This window comes from Helicoverpa armigera, chromosome 20 (genome assembly GCF_030705265.1).
Source record: "Helicoverpa armigera isolate CAAS_96S chromosome 20, ASM3070526v1, whole genome shotgun sequence".
In the NCBI taxonomy this organism is placed as follows: domain Eukaryota; kingdom Metazoa; phylum Arthropoda; class Insecta; order Lepidoptera; family Noctuidae; genus Helicoverpa; species Helicoverpa armigera.
In genome coordinates this window covers 5714396-5725155 of record NC_087139.1, presented here as the reverse complement: position 1 = coordinate 5725155, position 10760 = coordinate 5714396, and the positions used below count along the sequence as shown (strand labels likewise).

General features: G+C 38.2%; 1 protein-coding gene and 1 long non-coding RNA gene across 3 annotated transcripts in view; one reads left to right on the top strand and one right to left on the bottom strand.

The window, feature by feature from the left end:
• Positions 1-1255: 1255 nt before the first annotated feature.
• Positions 1256-3526, top strand: LOC126056256 (uncharacterized). 2 transcript variants are annotated; one of them, XR_010277469.1, is made up of 3 exons: positions 1256-1584; positions 2175-2299; positions 3387-3526. It is a non-coding gene; the product is annotated as an uncharacterized LOC126056256 (long non-coding RNA). The 2 variants fall into 2 exon arrangements; XR_010277468.1 differs by lacking the exon at positions 1256-1584 and adding an exon at positions 1635-1828.
• Positions 3310-10760, bottom strand: part of LOC110379105 (RNA helicase aquarius) — a 56046-nt gene continuing 48595 nt past the window's right edge. The window contains exons 25-27 of the mRNA XM_049848607.2: positions 7317-7514; positions 4229-4408; positions 3310-3555 (exon numbers count right to left, since the gene is read on the bottom strand). Coding sequence (XP_049704564.2) covers positions 3370-3555; positions 4229-4408; positions 7317-7514 — 564 coding nt within the window. The 3' untranslated portion in view covers positions 3310-3369. The remainder of the gene's footprint in view (positions 3556-4228; positions 4409-7316; positions 7515-10760) is intronic.

The following is a 10760-nucleotide window of genomic DNA, read 5'->3' as shown; positions in this document are numbered from 1 at the left end:
CGGCCTCCTAGGCTGAACTGCGAGATGCCATACCCAAAAAAAACAATTCGGGTCATTCGTTCACCGACCGTTGCCGAATGCACACCTCCCACAAATTCGTGATAAATAATTGTAGTGACTAATATTGTGTTAATTGGAATAAACCAAGTGATTGTGTGAGAAACCCCTTTGTTTTATTTAACGATGCTGGATCCTGATGCCCAGCGGCGGCCCCAGCCATTGCGAGGCTACGTGCGGAAGGTCTATGCGAGGCCCTTTGTCCTACGTGAAAAGTATGTGTTGCGAGAGTAAGCTGGTGTTTTGATTTAGCTAAACGTCATGTTTGAGGAGAAATGGTCAAGTTAAACAAATTAATAAAATTTTACAGTTTATATTTAAAGAATCACAAAATTAACAAATATTAAAATAATCTGATGCTTGCGACTTTTCTTAAGACTAAAATCTTTAATTAAAGCAGAATAATCGAATGAATGAGCAACGTCATTTTCGATCGAAAGAATAGCTAGGGCTGAAAGTCGATCTTGTGTCATCGAATTCCTTAAACATGTTTTAATAATTTTAAGCCTCGAAAAACTGCTTTTTCGATATGATTATTTTATTATTCAAATTCTCAAGACTATTTCGGTAGTGGGATACATTTCAGTTAAATTATTTTCTTATATATATTTCAGCACCGAGATAATATTCAGCTCTTCGTATAACTGATTCAGGGCCGTCTCTAGCTCATGTAGCGCCTGGGTGCAATCATGACCGTGCAATCACATTCATACGGAAACTATGAGTTATTTTCTTGTAAATAAAAGGAGTTAAAAGTGGCGCTACCTTCTAGGTTCGGCTAAAAAAGGATAAAAAAAATAAAACAAGTGGAAAGTAAAGCACCCGCGAGCGTAGCGAGCGCAAAAAATTTAGAGGTTTGGGTCACCAAAGCACCTAAACTTGTATAACAAACAACAGTGCAAGGTGAAGTCGCGAGCGTAGCGAGCGCGAAAATTTTTGAGTTTTGAGACATAAAAGTACTCTAATCAATTTAGAAGGAAGGGTACTGTCAAGTGAAAAGCCGCGAGCGTAGCGAGCGCGAATTTTTTAAAATTGTTTGTTTAAGGACTCTCAAATTAAACTCGGAATTAAGCAAAAATAAAAAAATCCGTGACTGGATCGAGAGCCAGTTGTGGGTTGTGTAGCGCGAGGCCCCCCCAAGCGCGAGGCCCTGTGCGAGGGCACAGTTCGCACACCCCTAGGGCCGCCACTGCTGATGCCGACATATTTATATTATACTACACTACTATATTTACTACTATATTTATTTTTACACGCAACACAAAAGTGTACTTTATCCTCAGCGGTCGGTGACGAACTAAACATTGGCCGAATGTGTAAACACCACACGCCAAGCTGGGCCAAGATTCCTTTGATGTGTGCCCAAAAAACCGACAACTCGCCGAATGCGCGCCAACCTTGACAAATGTCCGCCAACCTGCACCAATACCCCGTGTACACATTGGTGATGGCGTGTATTGGCCGCACTTGGGCCAACGTGTACTGGGGCCTTAAAGTATAATTGAGAAACGTAAACGTATTTTGAAGGTATTTTGTTGTTTTTAATCAATATCAAAAAATATAATACGTATCTGTAAATCACGATATATTTATTATGCAAGGAATATTTACCTAATTAATGATATCATTTTGATATAGAAAATAGTGATTCAAATCTTTGACATCTGTAATTTTAGGTTATGTAGGTAGTCTAATATAGTCTGTGTTATTTCAAATAGTAGCGTCCCCTCTCATTTGGTCGTGGAGTAGAAAGGTGATTGGTGGCGATACTGTAGGACAGTTCCTTTTGCTTATCTTGATTTCTCTCATTAATAATTGTGATGTAGAATTAACGGTTGTTTTGTGTTGTTTACATTTTTTAATTATTCTCGGTTAGAATGAATTATTGTTAATTTCAGTTAATCCATCTATCTCTAAAATATTTATAAGCTGAAGAGTCTGTTTGTTTGAACGTGCAAAAAAATTATTTGAGTGTAAAATTATTTCACGGGATGCGGGTGAAACCGCTGGCAGAGGCTAATTTGTAATAAAAACTACATGAGTTCGTTGTGATCCGTCTTTTTTAAATATTTAACACTTCTGGTTTCTAAAATCACATTACCTATTAATTGTTGCAGATAACAATATTCTTCTTCTTTGTCGTTATCACTCTTGACAGAGTGGTCGTGGTCATCACTTCAGGTGTTGGTGGCAAGCTAAACAACCCGCCTTTACAAGATAACAATATACCTACACACTATAGGTATGTTGTACAAACTTAAACTATCTTTAAAAACCAAAATACTATAAGTAAGTGTAATTGACGTTGTAATATGAAAAGTAACCGCTTTGTCCTCTCCGTACTGTATGTCTTTCATAAATTATTCAGCAACACAGACATTTGTTTGCATTTTAAATGATTTCGTGATCATATCTTTTGTTGATTTACATTGCATGACGTTAGGTGCTGATATAACGCTGAAGTCATGGATAGGTTTTAGGAATAGTATAAAATCGATTTCTTGTTGTATTTCCTCGATTCAATTTCTCAGTAATAGGGGGAAAAGAGGTGGGTAGGTAGAAAAGGCGAATGAATCTGATTAATGGTTCTGCACCCAATTTCTCTCCGGCCGTATTCGATTACCTTCCCATCTGGATGTAAATTCTTGTGCAATATAATTTCCTGCGCAGCTGGCTAATCTCCGTAGAGAGAACTCCGAAGTGTAGGCACGGTTAGAAAATGTAAAAATGGATACATACACGTTCCCCCAGACATGTATGCGCTTTTTCTTAGAATTGCTATTCATAAGGTTTGCTCAGACGAGGCGTTGCCACTACGCGTTGTTGGTCACGTGTGCTTACACAGTGATTGATAGTCTTGTTAATAAGTGGGCTATGAGTGTTCCGTGAGATGCTAGCGTGCAACACACGCATTCGGCATCTGATAGCCACTATATTTCAGAGAAGGTTTCCGAGTGAGATCTCATGGCCGCCTTTTGTGGGTATTCACAAGAAAAAAAAAACACGAGGATGGTCTTTTCCTCGACGCTCCTCCTCTCCTTTGACGCATCCCATTACGATCGGTAGGTATTGGTTTGACCTCACAAGTTACTATTTAGTAATCTGTAGTTTCAGTTCCGTTTAGGTATTACCTACGAGAATTCAAAGGTGAGCGTTTTTTTCGGACTAGGTACCCAATACTTTGGAAACGGTTTTCCTTACAAAGTTTCCAGAGAGTATGCTAGAGTTGTTAGGTGAAATAAAAACACAGCGTCTAGGAAAAGTATTTGTATTGGCTTATATGTAAGTAGGTATTCGTATAACTAAAGGTTTTCATTTATCGGCTTCAGCAGGCGTGTCGTCAATCTCGTTGACGATCTCAGTGGGTTGAAAGGCGGGTGCGGCGGGTTCGTCGTCGTCACTGTCGTTAGCGCCCGGGTGAGCATGCTGCGCCGGCGGCGCGTGCGCAGGCCTCGACGCGCGAGCCGTGCCTGGCGCCGACCACACACCCTGCGACCGCTGCAATAACAATACAGAATTATAATAAAAACGTACCTAATAGAGCATGACTGTGTCCTATAGTAGAATATTATACAACATATTACTAGCAATGAATGCTAACTGAGCTGCTGACCTATCGTTCGGCACCGCCAGATTTAGAATGACAATAGGTTTAACAATTCGTGAGCGGCATACTTTAAAATGAATTGTTAATACTATTTAAATTAGTCGCCATAATTGATTGTTTTAATAGAGCCTACATGTCCAAAAAACTTGATTGGGTATTCGTAATCGCACCGAGTGTTGCGGTTATCTATTGATACTTTACCTTTTTGGATTATCAATTCAAATGTCAATACACCATGCCAGTGGTTCCAGCTAGTTCGTTGCTTGAATTTAAAATGAAATTTCGTAGAAAATCGAATTAATTCAATTTCTTTAGGTAAAGGAAAATATATTTAGGTTCGAAACTATGAATTTTTATTGCGGCAAATTCGTAAGATAGAAGAGTAGCCTAAAGCTGCCTGCCCGCGTCCGATAATCGGTGACCGATTTTTTGTAGGAGAAGAATATTACACACTGATAGCCATAGTATAACGCTGTCCTACAAAAAAGTCGGTCTGAAACTCCTAGTCAGAACGTCCTACAAAAAGTCTGACATTTGCGATCAGCCTAATGTATGTCTTCTTACCTCATACTGATCCTTGCACTGTCGCACTCTATCCAGGTACATGTCGTAGACGTACTGCGCCATGTGGGGCATGTCGCGTATACGCAGCGTCATGGCGTCGGGTACCAGAGCGCTCGCGCCGCGCTGCGCCGGCCAGCGCTCGCCAGGTACCAACTCCAACTCCAGGGGACGCTCCACCAACTATGCAATAAAAGAAGGTAAATTATCTTTATCAATAAGGTCCGGTCCGTGGAGGGGTGACCATCTTGTTTCAGAAGGCTCGATAAAGTGGTGAGTCCCTGCTGTTATTTGAAAATCTTTGGGAGTCTTTAAGGGTAGTCAGAAGCGAGAAAGACCAGTCTTACCGAGTGGTGACGGGTTACCCAGGTAACCAGGTAACCAGGCACCAACCGAGGATTGTAGAGGTCAGATAGGCGGTCTCTACATACAAAAACCCTGGTACTCAGCTGCATCCAGTTAGACTGGAAGCCGACATCAACATAGTTGGCAAAAGGCTGGGCTGATGATATCTTAATAACTACTTGCTATAAAACAATGTCCCTCACTGCGTCTGTGTGTCTCAAAGCAAAAACTGCTGAAAGAATTTTTAACCTATTCCCCAAAAATAATTATAATTAATATGCGCGTAAAGATGGGGAAGGTTGCTGAATGAATTTTTATCCCCAATCTTAACTTTCTTTGCGCTTGCGGTCATATTCGACATTAATGTCACAGAAATGTCAAGTTGCCAAAATTCTTTAAAGATTTTCAGAAATCATTTTCCCGTCACATTTTTTGTTGCAATGTAATTATAGTAGATATTTTTCCTACGATGTCATGAGAAAACCCCACTAATGAAATTCTGGGAGTGCTACATATTAACTCTTTGTGCCCCACGATTTCACCCGTCGTCCCAACACATTGCAAAATGCAATCTGTACTTATGTTAATATTTTTCCTCGGTTTCAAAAGGTTGCAGGTCCCTTTGGAACTAACGGTTCAGTACTATCTCTGGACTACTCTGGAGATTTACTTAAAAGTAATGCTTACGGTACCTATCGACGATAAGAATTAGAGAGTAGAAACAAATGGACAAGAAACCACTACATTATTGTAGATAAATATTATGATGGATGGTTATTAGGCACCTGCCACATCTGTTTTCCTTGGGCTATAAAAAACTATACGAGGGTTATACACTCTTTTGCAAAAAAAACGGGCACCTATGCGAAATCTTAGTTTTAAGGACTTTACGTGTATTTCAAAGGGTTTTAATGATTGTAGTATGTTTCTAGCATCAAAAGAGTTAGCCGAGCATGCGTGAGAGTGCATTCTAAATTTGAATTTTGTACAATTGCTAAGAAATTGGTTAAACCTTGTTTTGGACTAATTGCTGGCAGAAAGTTCGTCGGTGTTTTAAAAAGTTTTTGAAGTGATTTTCAAGAAAATGATAATGCAGTTTTAATTAATGATTAGTGTACTTTTTTGTTAGATCAAAACATTTTTGAAAAACTATGCGTATTTGATAAAATTTTCACCTGCTCTAAATGGGCCATGCTGATGATTGATGACAATGTTAAGAGTTTCGGCATTTTAGTGTAAAGCGTTCTATTGTTTAGTTATTATACCCACGTGTTTTAAAATATCGCTTTTTCATAAATAAACACTATTTAGAAGAGTATCAGTACCTTTGGCTGCGACAAAACCAATTTAAAGTAAGCAGTGCCGATCACAACCCGTCTCCTATCGGACTTTGACATTTTAAAAGTCTTTAAATTCTACTAAATACAGAAAATAGCGCATAGACTGTGAGCACGAGGTCTTGAGGTCTCGTAATCGCTGATTTTTAAACAACCTCGCCTCTTGGGAAACTCCGTAGACCTCTGAAGATCTATGAGTCTGAGTGTTCAAATAGCGTGTTTTCATCCCACGGACATTTTATTAAATAAACTTGCCTACAATGAGATTTTCTGGCATCTGCAGCACTTTCCTGCTTAAATCATAACAATAATTGGCTATCTGCTCATTTCTTAAGAAACATACGTTTGGCCAATAATTTTGAATTTTTGACTCCCTTTCAGCTAAATCGTCGTTTAGTAACCCGATACCTATGGAGTTATCGAGAGCTTCAACGGGGCAATAATTTGAATTTTTAGATAGCTTTAACCCTCCTCATCATTTTTCATGTGGTTAATTTTAACATTTATCACAAAATTTGGTATTTTTTAAATGTCAAAGTCCGATAGGAGACGGGTTGTGATCGGCACTGCTTACTTTAAATTGGTTTTGTTGCAGCCAAAGGTACTGATACTCTTCTAAATAGTGTTTATTTATGAAAAAGCGATATTTTAAAACACGTGGGTACAATACCTAAACAATAGAACGCTTTACACTAAAATACCGAAACTCTTAACATTGCCATCAATCATCAGCATAGCCCATTTAGAGCAGGTGAAAATTTTATCAAATACGCATAGTTTTTCAAAAATGTTTTAATCTAACAAAAAAGTACACTAATCATTAATTAAAACTGCATTATCATTTTCTTGAAAATCACTTTAAAAACTATTCAAAACACCGACGAACTTTCTGCCAGCAATTAGTCCAAAACAAGGTTTAACCAATTTCTTAGCAATTGTACAAAATTCAAATTTAGAATACACTCTCATGCATGCTCGGCTAACTCTTTTGATGCTAGAAACATACTACAATCATTAAAACCCTTTGAAATACACGTAAAGTCCATAAAACTAAGATTTCGCATAGGTGCCCGTTTTTTTTGCAAAAGAGTTTATTTCTGACTTTCCTCAATAAAATCGTAATACTTTTCGGACGCCACAACAATTTTATAGATTGTGGAGGACGATCTATCTTGTTGCTCTTCTTTTTGAATTACGAACACGAAAATCAGAGAGTATTTTGATAATTCTGCCTTTATGCACTACAGATGAAATGGACCTATACCTGGATACATGATTATGAAACTAAAGAATTATTATATTCTTTATTCTGTTTTCATTTCGCTAAGTTGTATAATTAGGAGAAATTCTATTGCTACCAATGGAAACCCATCTGAATTGAAGGAAGAGAAACTCAAATGTATACTGACCTGGTTGAAGGTGGGTTGTAGCTCAAAGCAGTTCCTGAAGAGATTGGCTCGTGCGAAGATGTAGAGGCCCAGGCGAGCTCTCGAGGCTGCCACGATGAGCCGGCGTAGATCGCGCACGTGGCCCACAGCGCGCGTGCGTACTAACGACACCAGCGCTATGTCATTCTGCTGACCCTGGTATTTGTCTACTGTCGTCACCTGGGAAACAATGCATTATTAAATAAATCGTCTATTTTATGATATCCATAGATCTACCTTATTCATTGCAAGAATGAACAAGCGCAACACTCTACATTCTCAGGTATTTGTTTACATTTCTAACACTATCTACTACACTACACTATCACAGCTATGGCTTTTTGCCAAAACATTGCACTTAAAGATACAGTTATCGCATTATGTCGTTTTTGTTTTACAATGTCACATATTTTGCGATTTAGGCCAGATACCTATGATAGAGATGGGTAACTCAGGAGTGATAGATACAAAAGATATGAATCATTCCATTTGAATCAATCACTCTTCATATCTTTACATATCCGAATGTGTCAGTAGTTCAGTATATCTTTCTTTACACCTCACTCACTCGTCGGTCATCGCGTCGGGTACTAACTAATCTGTGGCGTCGGATAGCTTCGTCGCGCGCCATTGGTTGAACGTCAAGCGAGCCGTTTCGCTCGCACCCATACGATTACGAATGTCGTTACTTTGACCACAATAAGTTGACACCCAATAATAAGTTGTTAACTCTATTGCTCACGCATAAGGCTTATAATTGTTTGTCCTTAGTGAATATTTCGGTATTATAATCTTGTCAAATGTATTGAAAACTTACCGCCTACCGAACAAACATGTTTTGACTATACACATTTTGAACTAAAATTTAATTTTCACGTAAATAATTTCGTAGGTAGACAGTCCTAAGCCTGTGTAAAGTATGAAGGGAAATCAGAAGGCTATTTCTATTTTTATTTTCTAATACTTACTAAACTAATGCTTATACTCAATACTAGATTGCGATTGACTATTCATTGAACTAATTAACATAAAAGAAGTAGGTTGTACCTACAGTCATAAGAATAATATTTTTTTTTAATTAGAAAAAAGTTGTTCAATTGCAACCGCTCAATATATCAGAAAGATGCAAACAACAACCAACCTATCACTATATCTGAATGATCTAAATGAATGAGTGAGCCGCACACGAGTTGCGAGTTGAACGAGCTACTGAGTTATACTGAGCTACTGATATAAAGATATGAAAGAGTGATTCATATCCGAGTGATTAAAAGATGCATATCTATCTTTTCTTTTCAATGACACATTTTGCCCATGTCTAACCTATGACATAAGCGTTATGTCATAGGGCACCCAAATAACTCTGCTGGGAACTAGGTCAAATGTCTAGCATTCCGTTCCGAGGACACGGTCACCAAAACAGATGTTCAATAAAAATTGATTTAGTTTTACAATGTGAGGGAAAACGCTGGCTTTTCCTGTTATTTTCTTAGAATCATTGTAAAGGCCTTCTCCGTCACGAAGACCTCATATCTGATCCTCTTCATTTCTTTATTCCTTTGAGGGTTCAAAATTGGCCTACCTGTCTTCTTTTAGATCAAACATTTTTATGACACTTGCAATACCGTCCTAAGCCTAGCATATTCCTGTTTTGGCACCAACATTTTAAACACCATAGCTTTTCCAGAGACCGATATCGACTATAGGTATATTGTAGACATGCTGAGCAACAAATACCTAAACGTACTGTCGACCAATGACACGTATGACACACCTTAAGTAAATTTTCGTAGAGACAACAATTAAATACAATAAGGTCCAAATTCAGCAGGCATTGTAAAGGAGGTAGCCTTTGTTGTTTTAAAGTTTCAAATGATTTTTCGTTAAAATGGATCACACATGTTCATCATCATCCTCCGAGCCTTTTTCCCAATCATTTTGGGGTCGGCTTCCAGTCTAACCGGATTCAGCCGAGTACCGGTCCTTTACAAGAAGCGACTGCCTATCTGACCTCCTCAACCCAGTTACCCGGGCAACCCGATACCCCTTGGTTAGACTGGTGTCAGCCTTACTGGCTTCTGACTACCCGTAACGACTGCCAAGGATGTTCAATGACAGCCGGGACCTACAGTTTAACGTGCCATCCGAAACACAGCCAATGGTGTCTAAGATATACTTAGAAAGATGATGGATCACACATGTTATTGGTCGATAATACATTTTATTTCTAATTGGCCGGAATATAGGTATATAAGTAAACACCAATAGGAAGATAGGTAGGCATATGGTTAGGTTTTTTGATATGCAATATAATTAATACAATATTTACAAATGCCATATTTTGTGTGTAAAACTATTAGCATATTCAGTCAGACAGCTATGCCATTGGTTAATACCTCCCCGCCCGCTGCGGGGTGGGAGGTACGTGGTGCAGGTACGGATGCGTCACAGGATATTCGAATACCTATTATGTCCCATTGGTGACTGTAATTTACCTACCGTGAGCACTTTAGTTACTACCCCTTATTTACCTATATTTTTTTTATACTTTATCTCAGAATGGTTGTTTTTTTTTATTGTTTTGCTTTCGGTTAAAAAAAAAGTCATAATATATGATATCAGTATCTCTGTCAGTTCTTAATATAGATAGTTGACAGAAATAACATCGCCGTCATGTCGAAATGTATTCAATTGTTATTGCAATAACCTATTCTTGTCTATATTGATGTTTTATTCATTGAATAGGAGCTGGAAATAAAGTCAAGCAAATGTTAATTCGTTTTCATGTGAACGAAAACATTTACTTACATATTTTTTATATGCGCGTAAATATTAAAATAATTTTACATGTTAATTTCTACATTATAAAAAATATATCCTCATTTTCCTCAAACATATAACATGTATTCTAACCACGAATAGTGTCAATTAGAATTATCATTTCATTCACATTGATGGCTTACCTATTAGTTGGATTTTAATACATACTAAAAGACTGATTTACGTACCTACCTACACCGAAGACCATAAAAGTTTTCCAATCACTTAAATTTATAGCTTTCCGCTGTGTGGTGAATGTAAATTTTTTCAACTTTTTTCTTACAGTATAATAGTGTACAAGAAAATGACCACGCCTGTCATATGGTAACCCTAGGCAGGAAGTACATGGGTTGGTTTGAAGTAGGTATGCAGCTTCCGCATTAGACTGCAGTCACGGGTTCTTTAAAATTAGATCATAGCGTAAAGTCGGTGCGGTAGCGTTGCGGTTCGGTTAGCAATCGGACGCATGGACCTTCGCTTGTTTTCATACAAAAAGCTCGGTGCGACTTGTCAAACGGTCAGTCAGCAGTTTAGCTTATCAATGAAAATCGAACCTCAAATGTTGAGCTCCAATTTACCTTGCACCATTGCTCACTAGACTATTCA